At 41.6% G+C, this 19,341-nt stretch overlaps 1 protein-coding gene across 5 annotated transcripts in view; it reads right to left on the bottom strand.

Annotated features, from left to right (window-relative positions):
• The window catches only part of pcbp4 (poly(rC) binding protein 4), a 70,214-nt gene that overhangs the window by 5,820 nt on the left and 45,053 nt on the right, over positions 1 to 19,341 (bottom strand). For 4 of the 5 annotated variants that reach the window (XM_031568548.2, XM_031568551.2, XM_031568552.2 and 1 more), the window contains exons 6-13: positions 18,090 to 18,221; positions 17,612 to 17,740; positions 16,624 to 16,698; positions 13,123 to 13,194; positions 11,710 to 11,751; positions 11,100 to 11,175; positions 8,125 to 8,180; positions 318 to 487 (exon numbers count right to left, since the gene is read on the bottom strand). In XM_031568548.2, the coding sequence (XP_031424408.1) occupies positions 318 to 487; positions 8,125 to 8,180; positions 11,100 to 11,175; positions 11,710 to 11,751; positions 13,123 to 13,194; positions 16,624 to 16,698; positions 17,612 to 17,740; positions 18,090 to 18,221 (752 nt within the window). The remainder of the gene's footprint in view (positions 1 to 317; positions 488 to 8,124; positions 8,181 to 11,099; positions 11,176 to 11,709; positions 11,752 to 13,122; positions 13,195 to 16,623; positions 16,699 to 17,611; positions 17,741 to 18,089; positions 18,222 to 19,341) is intronic. The other variant, XM_031568550.2, reaches the window with a different exon arrangement.

Raw genomic sequence — 19,341 nt, 5'->3', positions numbered from 1 at the left:
GACTCTTACATGTGTATGCGTGTGTGTGTGCGTGTGGGTGGGTGTGTGTGTGTGTGTGTGGGTCCTAGCAGCGTGTTTTTCCTGAGTGTGGAGGTTTTTCTAATGTGATATTATATCCAAACAGTAAAACATAGACTGACTTCCTTAAATCATAAAACAATCCACTTTCATTACCAGGTATTTACACTAATCCATCCAATTAAAAACCCTTTGTATTACACACACACACACATGTGGTTGTTGGTGTTCTGTCTGTCTGTCTGTCTGGCTGTGGGCTGGGCTGGGCTGGGCTGGGCTGCCTGGCTGCCAAGTCTTACCATGACGTGATGAGGTACTGGGCCAGGTTGATGCTGATGGGGGAGCCCGTGATGGTGACATGTCGGTCGCTGGTGCTGTCCAGCTGGCTGCCGATCTTGATCTGCGCCCCCGAAACTTGCCGGATCTCGTTGATTTTGGTGCCTTGCCGGCCAATGATGGATCCAATAAGCTGCGTCAGAGAAAGATGACAAAGACCAGAGAAGGGTGTGTGTAGTGCGGTGTAGACGGGTTGGTGGTCTGTAGACAACACCTGCCAGCTAATACTGTGTGTTTGCCTTTTGTTCCATACAATTCACAATGAAGAAAAGCCAAAAGAAGGAGAGTATAAAAACAGTGCTGATGTCTTCTCAGTCGGACTACTCAGCTGAGAAAGCTAGATGTGACGTGAGAGCAGACCAAATCTGGAATTGTTAAAACACATTAATGTAAAAGGATGTGATAGAGAAATATGAAACTCTGACTATAATCAAGTACGCATGTGTGTTAATCATATGCCTTTGTTTGCTGAAACATTTCACAGACTTTTTTGTTTCTGTATGTCTTTGATTCTTAAGTGCTGACGGTTCTAACTCTGTGTATGTGCTTAAAAGTGTAACTTCTGTGTGTGTGTGTGTGTGTAAGCAAGGGCTGATAAGAAGAACTAGTAGTCCTTCTTTTCTGCCTTGCTGATGCATTACATTGCAAAAAGCATAGTAAGAGGACCTCGGACGTCAGAAACCCACCACCACGTGGTTATCCCTGCTGACAAAGTGTTTTGGCGTTAGAGAACGCTAACTTCTTTTTATATAAACCTTGTGTGATGTGTTTTATTTTGCTGCTCTCTCGTCTGCTGCAGTCTGGGAGTGAGCCCGGGCTCTCTCTCCCTCTTTCTTTCTCTCTCTCTCTCTCTCTCCCTCTTTCTCTCTCTGAGACTGGGCCCGTGCCTCTCTCTCTCTCTCTCTCTGTGAGAGTGGGCCCGTGCCTCTCTCTCTCTCTCTCTCTCTCTCTCTCTCTTTCTCTCTCTGAGAGTGGGCCCGTGCCTCTCTCTCTCTCTCTCTCTCTCTCTCTCTTTCTCTCTCTGAGAGTGGGCCCGTGCCTCTCTCTCTCTCTCTCTGAGACTGGGCCCGTGCCTCTCTCTCTCTCCCTCTTTCTCTCTCTCTCTCCATCTCTCTCTCTCTCTCCATCTCTCTCTCTCTCTCCATCTCTCTCTCTCTCTCTCTCTCTCTCTCTCTCTGTGAGAGTGGGCCCGTGCCTCTCTCTGGCCTGCCAGGACATGGGCTAGCCCGACAAGCTTGTTGTTGTTGTTGAATAAATATACTTATATGCAACTCCGGAGTCCTGAGGTAACTTGAGTGAATTTTCACCTAACATAATCGGGGGCTTCGTCTGGGATTCCAACAACCTAATTGACTCTTCGTGTTGGGCTAATCATCAGGACCTCAACCGTACACAGGGGAGTGCGGGACTCCTTTTTCTAAAGACCTCTGCCTTGAACTGGAAGGAGGCCAGGGCCTGCCAGCGAGGAGAGCCGAGGGTGAAGGAATCAACAGGACTGGGGGGGGGGGGGGGGTGAACTCTGAGCTGTGTGTGAGTATATTGTTTGTTTGTTTGTTTGTTTGTCCTTGTGTGTGCACTAACAGTGGGTAGCGCTAATCAATCAATTCAATCTTATATAGCGCTTCTCTATATACCCGAAGTCGCTTTACAGAGTCCAGTAGTCATTCATACACAGTCATACCGGTGGTGGTAAGCTACCTCAGTAGCCACAGCTGCACAGACTGCCCTGGGGCGTGGCTGCCAATCAGCGCCTACAGCCCCTCCGACCACCACCAACATTCATTCATATTCATACGATGCAATGCATGTCTTTATGATGGTGGGGGAAAGCGGAGTACCCGGAGTAAACCCACGCAGGCACGGGGAGAACATGCAAACTCCACACAGAAAGGACCTGGAACGACCTGGAATGACCGGGATTCGAACCCAGGGCCTTCTTGCTGTGAGGCAACAGTGCTAACCACTGAGCCACCGTGCTGCCAATGAGAGGTATATTCCTGTTCTCCTGGTTGGTGGAGACAAACATGTTGAGGCATATACAAGAGGGGATGTTCCTGACTCCATGTTGGTTGAGTCAAACATGTTGAGGCATTTACAAGAGGGGATGTTCCTGACTCCTTGTTGGTTGAGTCAAACATAGTAAACTAAGGATAGCTTTTCCTGACTCCTTGTTGGTTGAGGCAAATGTAGCAAATACAAAATAAATAAATAAAAAAATGGGGAAAGAGGTGTCTAAATGTACGTACATCAGTTAGATGGGGATGTGAAATGAATGGCCATGAGAGGTGGTTTACAACACAGACATGATTAATATCTAATCATAAGATCTCGCATTAATGAGATGCCTTGACCCATGAACCAGTAGGTGACTGATCACCCCAGGGAAATTCCCCAGCCTCTACCCCCTGTGTGAGACGGGGGACCTCTGATCGGGCTCGGGGTTCACTCAGCACTGCGATCTCAAGAGCCATCTGTGAGAGTCTGAAAGTAAAAACATAACTAACCCTAGTGTGGAGATCAGGCAAAGGCGGTAGATAAAGGCCATTTAAAAAGTGTCAAGATCAGTTAGAGGTAATAAGATAAATAAATCAAATTACATGATAATGGCAATGAGAGGTGGTTTAAAATGTCTACAATACAGCCATAAGAGAGACTTCTCTAAAATATCAGACTGTGTATAAAAAAAATTATAAAAAATTGGGGAAACATTCCTTGAATACCTAGAACGACTGAGACAAGTATTCAAAGATCCCAGTGAACTGCCAGAACCAGCGCCATGGGCTGATGATGGGCCGCACGCCATGCAGTGAAAACAACAATGCTGAGTTCTCCCCATGCACGCACCATGCAACAATGCTGAGTAACGCAATGAAACCATCAAAATTGTGCTGGCAATTAGAATCAGAACATGCACTTCGGAGGACCTCTTTAATAATGTTTTATGGGTACAAAGGTCTATAATAATATTATTATTACTATTAATAATACTAATAATATTATTATTATTACTATTAATAATACTACTACTACTACTAATAATACTACTATTAATAACAATATCTATATATCTATCTTTACTGTGGGGGGATGGGGGGGGGGGGGCTGTCTATGACGGCTATGCAGTCCCAAAAATGACTCTGAAATCCACCCACGGAGCACATAGCTTCTCTATGACAGTGATCCAGAGATCTAATGAAAGGTGTGTCATGTCGTGTACGTACTGTATGTCAAAACCTTGATCCAATGCCCTTCTCAACCATGTTTGAGTCTGGACAGTGATGACAGATTTACTACCACCCCTGCACCCAAAACTTTCTGCCCTCGTCCAATCTCTCTCTCTCTTCACAGTAGTGTGTGCCTTTTCCTCAGAAGTCACGGAGCAGCACCGCATTTGATCACACTGGTCTTTCCAGTGGCACTGGGCTGTTAATGGCACTGTTGATAATGTTGGGCTTACTGTAAGTGTTCAATAATGGCTGCCAGAGTACTGTACAAAAAGGGCTCATCCTCTCTGAAGTAACAGACAAACAGACTACTTTAGTCATCCTCAAAGGGAAATTGCAGTAGCAATTCACACAAATCACAAAAACACACATACAACTAAATCACAGTATTTACAATATGCACTTCCGTTTAAAAGCTTGGAATCATCCAGAAAACAAAGTTGACAAAGTTAGAAATAATGTACTCAGCTTAAAAATAATATGTTTTGTTCTTGAATATTATAGCGTGACTGCTTCTTCCCTGAATAGATCTTGCATCCTTTGGAGCAATGGTCATGGTCTTGTTGTAACATGAACCCAACTCCATGTCCACCTGCACCGCAGGGCCTCCAGCTTCTCTTCCTTATCCTGGTTGAAGGTAGTTTGCACTATTATGCCTTTGTCAGATATGCATGTTTCTTGGCAATTTCTTGCATAGAAGAATTGCCTTCATTTCTGAGAACAACAGTAGGTTTCTGAAGAAAGCTCTTTCTTTTTGACATTTTTTAGACCATAATTAAATCCATAGCTTCTGATGCTCCAGATCCTCTAGCTGTCACGACTTGGGACCTCCGGGCCTCTAGAGGACGCCAACTAGAGAGGCTTTTGGTGTGGTTATGTCTGTACATGTGCTTTGGTTGACTTCCTGTGTCTGTTTTCCTTCCATTGTTTCCACCTGTCTGCTTGTTAGTTAATTGGTCACATGACCAATTAAGAGTTGTATTTATACCCGGTTGTTTTTGGTGTTCTTTTCGGTGACTTGTTCTGGTCAGTACTGGCTTCTAGCTTTCATGTTTCTTGTTTCAGGTGTCGAGTCTCTCAGGGCTCTGTAGTCTCTCAAGGCTCTGTAGTCTCTCAAGGCTCTCAAGTCTCTCAAGGCTCTCAAGTCTCAAGTTTGCTAGTTCCAGTTTTTTTGTCTAAGTCATAGTCTTTGTTAATCTCTTGTTAGAATCAACTTCTCTGTTTTTGCTCTCTATCTCTTCTGAGCGTTTGGATTATTCCTTTTTGTGTTTTTGGATTTTCCCTGTTATGGAGAAGTGATTAAAAAGACAACAATTCCTGCAAGCATCTAGCACTTGGGTCCTACTTCCTGCATTAGCTCAGTGAGCTTCTCTCTGGACCAGAGAACCAGCGGCCAGGGTTCGCTTCCCGAGCCCGGCCCTGACACTAGCAGCCCAAGGAAGGCTGGATTCATTGCTTTCAACAGTTTTCAGACGCACAGATTATTGCAAATGGGGTTTCTGATGCTGAATACGCTTTTTAAACGTGATCATTTAGAATTAGCTAACATAATGTGTCATTGAATCATACGAGTGATGGTGGTAAAATGTTGGCCTTTTATGCCTACACAGATATTCCATTCCAAATCAGCTATTTCCAGATATAATGACCATTTACAACATGTCTACACTACATTCATGATCCATTCTAGGTTATTTGTAAAAAGTGTGTTTTTCTTCCAAAAACAAGGACATTTCTCAATGATTCCAAACTTTTAAACTCGCTATCGAGGACCCCCTCGAAAACGAGATGCTGCATCTCAAGGGGTTATCCTCCAAACAATAAATTTCAATTTTAATTTAAACAGTATCTATACACACTACAATTAAATAGAAATAAAAATAGAAGATATAGCTCTAACTGTGCAAACAACATGTAAAATGTGCAATAGGTATTGGATAAGTATCCTCTCCCGGCACAGAGGAGAGTGATTATAGATTGTTGTTGCAGTGGACAGGAGTCAAACCTACAGTATCTTCTCTACTATTTCCGGCCTACTCAACTCTCCTGCTGCTCGCTCCCTTGCATTTTACATTTACATTTAGTCATTTAGCAGACGCTTTTGTCCAAAGGGAGAGAACAGTCAAGCTAAGAGCAATAAAGAACATGGTGTAACAATAAATACTACTTTACATAAGAATTAGAAAAACGACCTAGAAAGGAAAAGAAGTGCAGGAATGTGACTGCTGTAAGTGCAAGTTAAGCGCTAGTCAAGGTGCCAGTTTAGGAAGGGAGGTGCTCTCTGAAGAGAGGGACACCCCTGCTCTGGTAGTACTAGGCAGTTCGTTCCACCAACGTGGAACTACAAATGAGAATAGTCTGGATTGCCGTGCTTGCACCTTGCTCACCACTGCTTACCACTATTGTGTCACTGTGTTGTTTTGTTTTACATAGAGCTACAACACATAGAGCAGTACAACAGCCCACGTCATGTGTGTGTTTCATGTTTATAATAATAATAATAATAATAATAATATTTCAATGAATGAGAGGTTTCCATCTTCGTTTTGAGCCAATCACATTCTACTGTTATCCATCCATCATCTTTACAACAATAGGAAGAAGCCACATCTGCAGTGTGTCTATGAGGAGGAAGTGTATTGTTCCTTGTGACTAAGTGCCCATTACGCTGGTCTAGCCAACACCACTTCTGTTCTCCATCTAACCTCTCCTACCTGCTGCCTCTCCAGCTCTGTAGGGACGAGAGTAGAAGGATCTCCTCTCTGGAGTGTGTGAGCAGATCTCACTGCATAAACAAGCTCCTCTATAAGGCCTTTTGATGTCTCTCTGAGGTCTTCTCCCCTGGCTTCAGGGCCATACAGATGCACTTAATGAGAAATGCCAAGCTCTAATCTTCAGCTCACGCTCTCTACAAGCACAGTGGTGAAAAAACAAACTCAAATGTAAACCAATAAATCTCTGGGTGGCTGTACATATCCATACAATAATCACGTACTATTCCTTTTGGGTAACACTTTACTTAAACCCAGTATCCAGAAATCTTTATAAACACATTCATAAATGTTTATTAAGTATTCATAATGCATAATAGTGACTAACATAAGTCGATATATCGAACAGTGCCTTATTTCTGCCCTTTCCCCAATTCCGCCCCCTTACAATTACATCCTACTTAATAATAATTTCTCTGACAACCAGGACTAAAGTTTTGAAAAACGTAAGCTCCCACCCCAAAGCGGTATTTAAATTATACGTGTGCAAAAAAATGACAGTTGGACAGCGTAGTTAAGTGTGCTTACAAAGCTACTTATTTCTGTAGGTACAAACCTTTATGGAACAAACTGAACACATTCGATTACACGACAAGGATTTGTGTCGGTCGGAGGTTTTTACCGCCCTTCACTGCTGACGACCGAGTTAGGAGATGATCATGAGCGGTACGGGTCCTACCTGAGATCATACTCGATCATTTGGTGTTTTTGCTCAGTTTGGGCTAATCCCCTTTCACCACAGGTGTCAAAGGTAGATAATGGGGGGCGGAAAAGGGAACACTTTATCAGCCCCCCCCCCCCCCTTTATCAGCCAATTATGGATATGGATAAAACACAACAGATTTCAAAAGAAAAACATTTTCAGTTGAAATCTGAACATAATACCAATCTAGACACCCACCGCTACTGAAATATGCTATATGAAATATAACCGCACTAATGACTGCATTCATAAAGCATTATAATGTAGTATAATACCTACACAAATATATGGAGTCACATGTGAATGTTTATAAAGCGTTATGGATACTGGGTGTTACCTTATTTTGAGTTATTCTAAATGCCTATGTATGTCATCCTGTTTCTATTGCAGAAAATGAATCACCTTCTATTTTGGGGAATTGACAAGCACTTGTGTTGTTGATCCAGGTGTCAGTGAGTTCAAACAGACACATTCTAAACTGGCCTGTGTGTCTTAAAATAACAGAGGGGGGGGGGGGCACAGAACATATCTGGAGCCGTATGACAGGCTCTACGACAGGCACCCAGCAGATTAGTCTCGTGGACACAAAGGGTTTAGGGAGCGGTGCTCACTAGTGTCTCTCAACACGGGACAGGTTCGTTTGTTCTGCTTTATGTACTGAATTGTTTTGATAACAAGTAGCAAGTATGCCAGACATGGGGGATGAACTGAACTAGTGGGATGAGAGGCAAAGGCAAACCGACAAAGAAACAATGAACCAGCTGTCACAGGTTAACCACAGGTTTTACAATTCTAAGCCAGAATTAAGATTTTGAAGAAAAATATTAGGTTTAATTAATAAGATGGTATGGGGCAGACACAGTGGATTTCAGTTGCCACACATATAAACAGGTATAAACACATATAAACAGGTTATATGCTTCACCGTGGGAGAGTGGGAAACGTTTTTTCGATTCCTTTGTATGTCTTAACATGCAAAGTAATTGACAATAAAGCTACTTTGACTTTGACTTTGACTTATAGGTAATGAATATGTGAGAAGGAAAAGTTTTTTTGTCTGCCTTCTACTCACGTCATTTGGAATGAGGAGCTCTTGGGACATGGCCTGAGAGTTGGACTCGACTCCTGCTGGGAGAGAGGAGAGGAACATAGGTCATTCAGTGACCAAATCACAAAAAAAACACACAAATACAAACAAAAAGAACACACAAATACAAACAAAAAGAACACACAAATACAAACAAAAAGAACACACAAATACAAACAAAAAGAACACACAAATACAAACAAAAAGAACACACAAATGCAAACGAAAAGAACACACAAATACAAACAAAGGTCATTCAGTGACCAAATCACAAAAAGAACACACAAATACAAACAAAAAGAACACACAAATACAAACAAAAAGAACACACAAATGCAAACGAAAAGAACACACAAATGCAAACAAAAAGAACACACAAATAAAAACAAACTGCATAATGCATTTCCCTGCATTCCATTATTTCCAGTCACTGTAAGTCAGTTGTGACATAAAGGTGCAATATACAGTTAGAAGGTGCGATACATAGAATGTTTTCTAAATCTACCATAATGACAATTCTGAAACAGGGGACACTATAGTCAAGGGATGACGTCTGTCCTTTGGGGAAGTAGTACAGATTTCTTAACGAGCCGATGTACTTGTCTGAAATATAAGTACTTGTCGCAAAATATTTGCGAGTGTTGATAATTATTCTCTTAGTTAATGTAACACAGAAATGTTTCTTCTGCAGGCAGGGATAGAGAATCAATGTTTCAATATGAAGTTATAAATAATAATAGGGAGGGATAGAGAAGCAATGTTTCAATATGAAGTTGTAAATAATAATAGGAAATTAAAAACGAAAACAAATGTATGGGCAGATGTATGTTGGGGTAGTTTCCTGAAGTCAAAACTGACTCCATCTGAAAAATGTCCCCGAAGCATCAAATCGCACACCTCACACCTCACACCTGTTTCTTTCCACGGGCAGTCAGCTTGTTGAACAGCCCATGCAAACATATGCACCGCACATCGTTGTTGTATAAGATGATTCTGATTCAATAAACATGATTCTGATAATATGTTGTATAATATGTAATGTCATTGAGTTCTGTATATTGTGCATATAATGTAGGTGTGTTTTCAGGCCTATCCTTGTGGTGAATAGGTGTAATGTCCTAAACTTAAACCACACATTTACGGTTTTAGGTTGCATAATAAATCAAATGTTTTTCTTGTTCTTTCAAGATTTTATATGATGTGATATTTTACCCAGTAATTCTTAGGCTTTTTCCTATATTTGATGTTTTTAATGGTCTAATTTCTCTTTGCCCAGTGTTTTGTAGATGCATAAGGCCAGAGCTTGTGTTCTACAATCAAAGGAAGACCCTATGGAGGCCAGCAACAGCAGATCTGATGTGGAATGAGGAGGACTCCATCCTCGATTGAAGACCAATGTGGGTCATCTGGCCTCCAGCCCATAGTACAGAATCTTCTACACTGTGAGAAGAGCTACAGGAAATACTGGATGCAGACCAGAATTATCTTGTGAATCCAACCATGCGTGTGTTAATATGGATAGATTTGCAATGGAGACCAGAGTCAGGAGCTTTTTGAGAATGCTCACATGATCAGTGAGAATAATGAGAATGATCACAAGTGATCAGTGTTTCCTTTATGCTCACTAAAAGCCTTTGTTAAGTTATTCTATTGTAGTACATTTGTCAGACAATCAATATAACCTACCTCAGAACACAACACCAACATCAATAATAATAATAATAAAAAATATATAACAATAACAATAATAATACTAAAGACTTTTGACCAATTGAAGAATGCTAGATCTCATGTGATCTCCGGCGGTCATTATCGAAAAATAAATCCTGACGGGACGAACAGGACCCTATGGCGCAGCACAGCGCCGGACTATACATTATCCCACTTAATAGAACTATAAAGTTTCACGAGTTGCGTAGCAACCCATTACTTGCTGACTTCAAGTTACAATGGACCTCATTCTCGAACATTTTGTCTTCTTAAATATCTTCTTACGAACTTCGTAAGACCAACCCTAAGAAAGATCTCTGCCGGATTCATGAACGCATGGAAACTTATTAGAGAACCTGTAGATGTAGTTCATCATTACCAATGGATATGTTCCACTATATATGTTGTTGACACTTCATGTAAAAATGATTTGGACCTGAGAATGACCACTGAATGTGAAGCGACTAGTTTTGGGTGCTTATGCCTCTTCCTCTGTCATTCTCTCATACTGGCCAAGGCCTTGGAAATGACTTTGAAATGCCTCTCTGGTCGCTATGAAATTCCACCTAAGGCTGCCATATTGTTTCATTTCTGATCTCCACCACCCAGATGCTATTTAGAGGACAGGTTGCTGAACTATAGATCTGCACCACATAAGGCAAGCTTTACACAAGATTATCGAATGTGTGTGCATGCCTGTGTGTCCATATGACTGTGAGTGTTTGTATATGACTGTTTGCGTGTCAGGACATTTGTATGTACAGTATGTGTGTGAATAGGACTGACTGACTGACTGAGGAACATGTTGGTAGTCCATTCAATCACAAATGCTAAACGTTGATATCATTCCTGTGGATGAGCAATAACCCAAATACAGTTTAAAGGCTTTCAAACGAGTACAAGCAGTGTGGTTTAAATCCCTGTAAGCAGAATAGAGTATGAGTTTAAATGGAGTATGAGTTTAATCCCTGTGAGAGGAATGTAGTACGAGTTTAATCCCTGTGAGAGGAATGGAGTATGAGTTTAATCTCTGTAAGAGGAATAGAGTATGAGTTTAATCCCTGTAAGAGGAATAGAGTATGAGTTTAATCCCTGTAAGAGGAGTTTAATCCCTGTGAGAGGAATAGAGTATGAGTTTAATCCCTGTGAGAGGAATAGAGTATGAGTTTAAATGGAGTATGAGTTTAATCTCTGTAAGAGGAGTTTAATCCCTGTGAGAGGAATAGAGTATGAGTATTAAGTGCATGTACCAGGCATCATCTGAGGGACGGGCTGGCCCATGGAGCTGATTCCCTGTTGCATGGACAGCTGATGCAGTTTGGCCACCTATAGGAACACAACAGCACAGCCAAGAAACATGTTAGGTCACAAAGGTAATATATATATATATAAATCTTTATTTCAGACGCCAAGTTCCATATAGAATAACAGACATACAACTATAAAAAAGAGAGAAAACAAGAAGATACAACATACATAATACAGTTCATTAAAAAGTATGAAGACTTTTGTGCCAATGTCGTCTTATGTTCGAAGTAAATCGATAGCAGCTCTTTAGAGGGTTGACCAGAGCCTCTACTATACAGTTCTCAGACCTGTCCAGTCGACACATGAAACCATACATCAATTGTCTCAGGAGCGCCTCACAGGTTGGTACGTGCTTAGACACAAACAACTGACTAGCACTTTGCCACCTAGGCACATGAAGCAGCAATCTAAAAGCATCATTGTAAGCTACTTTCAGTCTCTGTATACTCCTTTAAAAAATTATTGAAGGAAGATATATTTTCTTTAGTTTTTAATGTAGGTACTCTCTGTATTTCAAAAACATGGATTTTTCTTCTCACCAACAGGCCTTACCTCTGAGTGTGGAATCCCATACTGGTTCTGTAGTGTGTAGGCCTATAAAAAGACACAACACAAGTCGTATTCGTGAGTGGAAGAAGCCTTCAAATACTGCATATACATACAGTATATATATATATATATATATATATATATCAAAGACAAATATACAATCACAAGTAACAGTAAAGATAAATCATGGCTTCATGGCTTCTTTGCTAACAGTCTGCTTAATTAGAATTGGTCACATGTTTTTAATAAACTACGGAACTACAGAGATTCGGGTCTTTTTCCCCAGAGTATAGGGAGCAGACCGGCCTTTTTTTTCTCATATTCTCACCCAACCTTTTTTCCCCCCCACTCTGAGATGGGCTGCCTTAACATCCATGGTTTGTTTAGCTAATATAAATAGCAGGCCATGAAAAATACCACGAAAAACACCCATCCAGATACACACACATTACTATTATGTCAAACATTCATTTAGCATGAATACTTGCATGAAGAAGTAGGCACACAAATAACCACCTAGTATGTCCAGGCCACCTCATGAACCTCTACACCAAGATATAAAACCCAGCAGTACAGCAACACTAGATGAGAGTTAGTGTATAACAAGTATTTAGTTCATATGATAAAAGAAGTTCACCCTGGAGGCATTGCAAACAAAGAAGCACATAAATCCCCAAAACAAGTATAGACAAAGAGCTTATATTTAGTCCAAATGGCAGGGAATCACTGTGTGGGCTTTCTGCATGGATTAAGGTTTGTCTGACTATAACATGCTGGCCCCCAGGTCCCCAGAGCAGAGCGTGGAGTGACTGGTGTCTGCCTGCAGGAGGCCTTACAGTGAGACGTTTCCCCCCAAATAGGGCACACGTCACCCCGCTACTCATTGAGCTCCACTGGCTGCCAGTAGCTGCTCGCATTAAGTTCAAGTCACTTATGCTTGCCTACAGAGTGCTTGCTGGTTCTGCTCCCACCTACCTAAATGCTCTTGTAAGGGCAAATGTTACACCCAGGACGCTGCGCTCGTCTAGTGAGCGTCGTTTGGCACTGCCGTCTGTACAAGCACGGCAATCCAGACTATTCTCATCTGTAGTTCCACGTTGGTGGAACGAACTGCCTAGTACTACCAGAGCAGGGGCGTCCCTCTCTACCTTCAAGAAGCTTTTGAAGACCCAACTCTTCGGAGAGCACCTCCCTTCCTAACTGGCACCTGACCAGCGCTTAACTTGCACTTCCTGCACTTCTTTTTCCTTTTTCTAGGTCGGTGTTTTCTAATTCTCATGTAAAGTAGTATTTATTTATTGTTACACCATGCTTTTTATTGCTCTTAGCTTGACTGTTCTCTCCCTTGTACGTCGCTTTGGACAAAAGCGTCTGCTAAATGACTAAATGTAAATATAAATATAAATATATACTCACTTGCTGCAGATCCAGACCTCCTTGAGCAACTGACAAAAGCTGATGTGAGCCAAACTCTGAGCTTTCAAACAGCTTGAAAAGAGAGAAGAAGAGAGAAATTATTGTCAACAGACCGTGACAGATGGAAGGTAGTGATATGAATACTATTCCATTCTAATACTATACATGCATACATAAGGGCAGTGATTCCATTCTAATACTATACACACACACACACACACACACCTCAGCATACATAAGGACACTGATTCCATTCTAATACTATACATGCATACATAAGGACACTGATTCCATTCTAATACTATACATGCATACATAAAGGACACTGATTCCATTCTAATACTATACATGCATACATAAGGACACAGATTCACTGAACTGTGGCACTTTACATTTACATTTAGTCATTTAGCAGACGCTTTTATCCAAAGCGACGTACAATGTATACACATTTTACATTTACACTGATGGCACACTGCACATCAGGAGCAATTAGGGGTTCAGTGTCTTGCTCAAGGACGCTTCGACAGGGAATCGAACTAGCAACCTTCTGATTACTAAACGACTTCTCTACCTCCTGTACCACTGTCGCCCCAGAGGATTGTATGTATGTGCATAGGGGCGTGACTATCATATTACAGAGGATCTTATGTATGTGCATAGGCGCGTGACTAACATATTACAGAGGATATTATGTATGTGCATTGGGGCGTGACTAACATATTACAGAGGATATTAGGTATGTGCATAGGGGCGTGACTAACATATTACAGAGGATATTAGGTATGTGCATAGGGGCGTGACTAACATATTACAGAGGATATTAGGTATGTGCTTTGTCACTGTGTGGATGGAGGTGGGAGCCTGGTAAATCTTGACACACATTCACTATTGACGGACTTCACATGATATAAACATTCATATCTAGTCATTCGACACGGCACATTCATATCTAGTCATTCGACACGGCACATTCATATCTAGTCATTCGACACGGCACATTCATATCTAGTCATTCGACACGGCACATTCATATCTAGTCATTCGACACAGCAAAACACAGTGAATTCTTCATGTGTGTAAATATTTGTTGTATACTATATAATTGTTCATATCTGTATGTCTTGTTATTTATCATTTCTGTAGAAACCACGGTCATCAGTCATTCATATTCATCCTACCAATTCATGTCTTGCGAGTGTGTGTGTGTAAAAAAAATACCGTTCTTACTTCATCATTGGAACTTTGACATTATCTGTTCTTACCGGACAGTCTGTGGCGATTGGCACCTATTTCATAACCTTCATACAGATCCTTTTGGGATTCAATCAGCTAAATATCCCCCTATTTTATATGCACCATTTGTAGAAATTAAACTAACTAACTCAAACTTCCAGACGGGAGAACTCATGTTGCTTGCCACTGCCAAACTCCGCTCTGCTGTCGAGTGCCCGTTTGCCTCGCATGCAGGTGGAAAAAGTCGCGCAATTAATTTACGACACTTGATCGGCTTTTTTGATCGGCGCTTTTGGGGCCAAGCAATTTTTACCAATATCGGCCGATCATGATCGGCGGCCGATCAATCGGAGCATCACTAATTAGAACAGAGACACACCTGTCACACTGGACATATGACAAACGAAATAATGTTAGTTCGCTTTACTGACATCAATTAAGCTAGAAGTTTCTAGTCACTCTCTGTCTTCTTTTTCAACCTTGTCAGATCAGAGCTTAAGGAATGATGTCATACGTGCTCTGCTGCTTGGTTTGATATGAAACTGACTCAGTGATGACATCACTGAATTCAAAATGCTTATTGGTTAGACCTTCACGGCAGCTACCAAAATGACCTCAGAGTGTGTGCATCCAGACTGTGTCATGACCTCAGAGTGTGTGCATCCAGACTGTGTCATGACCTCAGAGTGTGTGCATCCAGACTCTCATGACCTCAGAGTGTGTGCATCCAGACTGTGTCATGACCTCAGAGTGTGTGCATCCAGACTGTGTCATGACCTCAGAGTGTGTGCATCCAGACTCTCATGACCTCAGAGTGTGTGCATCCAGACTCTCATGACCTCAGAGTGTGTGCATCCAGACTGTGTCATGACCTCAGAGTGTGTGCATCCAGACTGTGTCATGACCTCAGAGTGTGTGCATCCAGACTCTCATGACCTCAGAGTGTGTGCATCCAGACTCTCATGACCTCAGAGTGTGTGCATCCAGACTCTCATGACCTCAGAGTGTGTGCATCCAGACTGTGTCATGACCTCAGAGTGTGTGCATCCAGACTGTGTCATGACCTCAGAGTGTGTGCATCCAGACTCTCATGACCTCAGAGTGTGTGCATCCAGACTGTGTCATGACCTCAGAGTGTGTGCATCCAGACTGTGTCATGACCTCAGAGTGTGTGCATCCAGACTGTGTCATGACCTCAGAGTGTGTGCATCCAGACTGTGTCATGACCTCAGAGTGTGTGCATCCAGACTGTGTCATGACCTCAGAGTGTGTGCATCCAGACTGTGTCATGACCTCAGAGTGTGTGCATCCAGACTCTCATGACCTCAGAGTGTGTGCATCCAGACTGTGTCATGACCTCAGAGTGTGTGCATCCAGACTGTGTCATGACCTCAGAGTGTGTGCATCCAGACTGTGTCATGACCTCAGAGTGTGTGCATCCAGACTGTGTCATGACCTCAGAGTGTGTGCATCCAGACTGTGTCATGACCTCAGAGTGTGTGCATCCAGACTGTGTCATGACCTCAGAGTACGTGCATCAGCCCGGGAATGGAACCATCTCCCTCAGAACATTAGAGAATCAACCTCATTTAACTGTTTTAAAAGTAATCTCAAAACATGGTTGATAAATAACCAAAAATGTGATCACTAGTGGGTAAGCAGTAGAACTTGTATAGCAGCAGAACTTGTATATTAGGATTGTATTTTATTTTATTGTATTTTATTTTATTTTATTTTTTTGATTTATTGTCAATGTTATGTTTGATATACGTTAATGCCTTTTTTAGGTTGTATAGCCCTTTTCACTCTGGCAGGGGGACTGCCAATGGAAACTAGCCTTTTGGCTACAATTGGGTGCATTTACATCTTAATGTTCATGAATGTACACTGTCCATCTTGATCAAATAAACAAATTGATTGATTGATTGATTGATTGATTGATCCAGACTGTCTCATGGAAATGGTGCTTAGACCAATGGGTGGACCGAGCCAGCCTAAGGTAGAGAGGATATTCCATGTCTTGAATGAATGTACTAGGACTAGTAGAGAGATCAGTGTTGCTGCAAGTGAGGTCATCAGTCTTTGCATGTGTAGTGTTGGCACGATCATTATTATTTATGATCACATATGCATGTCTAGTGTTGGCACGATCATTATGATCAGATATACATTAGTGTGCAGCACATAGGTATGTGTGTAAGTTTGTAGAGGTGTGATGGTGAATGGAAGTCCTGGAAGATAAACATGAGTGATAGATCTCCATACCTGATTTCCAGCCAGAAGCACTGCACCAGGACTAGGGCTCGGCCGGTATGGGATGGTGGCTCCTTTGGGAGGGGACTGGAGAGACAAACACACACGTTGACAAATATGGATTTAGAGACACACACACGTTGACAAATATGGATTTAGAGACAAACACTCTTTTGTGAAGAAGGGATAGGCATTTCCAGCCTTTATTAGTGCCTAGATGAAACCATTTGCAATTGGTTATTCTCACTTTGAGCCCAAGACTTTAAACTTTAAACATCCCGAGAATTTGCTTCTGGCAATGCAGCAAATGGCGTGTCCTCGTTGCTATGGTTGCTTAAATCCAACATTTTTACATTAGGCTACACTTTAACAGAGTTGTGGGTGAAAATGTTTAAGTACTTGTCTCTTTGTTTTCCCATGAGCATCAGCTCATTGAGCGAGCAGCAGCTACATTTTCTGATGATTGACCTTCTGCAATAATTAATATTCATGTAAAAAATTCCATGTCCTTTTCTGTTGTCAGTAACAATAACTTCACTAAAGGGCCCTGAAATCATCCACTCCTGCTAACATGCTCTCCCCCACCTCCACACCTCCACCTCTCCACCTCCACACCTCCACCTCTCCACCTCCACCTCCACCTCCGTCTCCCTTAGTTTGCCCTTAGATTCTCCAAATCTAAAGGTTCAGGTTGAATCCTTTGAGTTTGCATGGAAACCCCAAAAAATCCCGAGCAGGGGCAACGGTCATTCCAATAACTACATGCGTGTTCCTGATCAAATTTCTAATTGTAAATCAAAGTCAAGTCAAAGTGTTTATTATCGCATACACCAAATTTCTTCAGCGCAGCGAAATTCTTACGACTTGGCAGCCAACATCTACGCAGTAGACAGCATACAACAGGTAACACAAATAACATATACCAAAATAACATATACCAGAAATAACATATAACATATAACATATAACAAGTAACATATAACAACAGTTTAAATCCTACCTCCAGTATAACAGTGCAGATCAGTTTGACACATTGGATGATCGCGTCCTGTGTGCCCGATATCGTGACTCCTCTCTCAGTGGAGTTGGGAAGGAGGTCTCCTGCTACCTGTACCTGCGCTCCTGTGCTCTGCAAGAAGAGAAGAGGAGAGGAGAGATATCAGATGCTCCGGGGAGCTTTATACTGGACAAAAAGGTTTCTGCACAGCCACTCTCATTATTAGATAAGACCCCCACCTCACCCTGCTTCAAAGGAAGCTAAAAAAGTTGGCTTGACACAACATTATGCATTATTACCTCATTCCTCCTGACAGAAAAATAAATGTAAAATAAATGAGCCTTTACTGGCATCATAACGTATTAATGATGCAGCAGAGCAAACATCTGAAAACAGACAGAGGGGAGGACAGAAAGGTCTTCTGAAGGAGAAAGAAAAGAAGCAAAGCAACATACCAATAGATTCATTTTCTTCAACTCACCTCCCTGATCTCCTTGATTTTTGAACCACCCTTGCCAATGAGTGAGCCGCACTGGCTCGCAGGAATGACCAATCGTAAGGTAACTGGAGGTTTGCTGGTAACCGTCCCATTGGCCACAAGAGCACTAAGATCCTGAATAAAATGCACATATAAAAAAAAAATGCCTGTATTATATGCAATCCTTCTCTTTAATCTCCAGTAAATTCATGCTGAAAAAAAACATCTTAACATGAAATAAAGAGAACAGTTGAAGGGCCTTTGAGAGAGTACAGTATGGTCAGATTTGGCCGAGAAAGCTTTTATTTATTTATGCTTTTAATTCAGAATTTGTTTGAGGAAAAAATTCCGGCTACGTAAAATCTGTCTCTTCAATCAAACTTTTTGCAAACAAATGAGTGGTAATCAATAGTGGTCATCAATCAAAGGAAAATAATTGAGATATTGAAACAAATCTTTCTGTAAAATTCAACTCAATGTCTTCATGGTCAAAATCTGGTAAATCTTCTGTATCGCTCAAACTCAGTGTTAAAAAGAGCAGTATAATTTAATTTGATTTTTGTCTTAAAATTTGTCATTTGGTTAAAACCACCCCAGTGCTTGGAGGTCCAACATTTCTTGATTAGTGACCATTGCCATTGGCAACAGGTTGTGTACTCATTCACATCTTTTAAATCATTCTGCAAGTAGTCTGTTCACTTTTCCACAGACAGACCAGAAATTCAGTGTAACTTCAAGTCAGCAAGTAACACGTTTGCTCGCAGAACCTGTTCTATTTGTTGGAACTGAATAATGCTATTTTCCTGTTGTGTCATTATCTTACTCTGCAACCCATGTTCCTGTCCATGTACTCTGTCTTTGTCTCAGTAATAGCAAATAGCTGAGACCAGACTCATTAGCATTCAAATGGCTTATGTGATGATTCGAAATCCGGAGAGATTAACTTCTCCCTGATCCAGTTATTAGGAATCTCAGCCAACACCTAGATAACTGCAACAGGTATGCAATTACTCTATGTGCACATTCTATGTGCACATTCTGTAGAAAAGCTAAAGACAATGGGTGTGTATGCTGCTTTTTGAGGCTGGCAGCGTTAGGCCAGCGGCTGTCTGGTTGTTCAGGCACACAGGCTCTGCAAGCGGTACGGCCAAGCACAAGCTGTGCAGATGCTTGTAATACCATTGTTCTAAAGCGGATTTATTCATTTGAAAAAATCTGTCCTGCTTGTGACCCCCTGCCAGGGATCGAGTTGCCA

The sequence above is a fragment of the Clupea harengus genome, chromosome 5, assembly GCF_900700415.2.
Source record: "Clupea harengus chromosome 5, Ch_v2.0.2, whole genome shotgun sequence".
In the NCBI taxonomy this organism is placed as follows: Eukaryota; Metazoa; Chordata; class Actinopteri; order Clupeiformes; family Clupeidae; genus Clupea; species Clupea harengus.
Note: the sequence above shows the minus strand (reverse complement) of the source record. Positions and strands in the feature narration are given on the sequence as shown.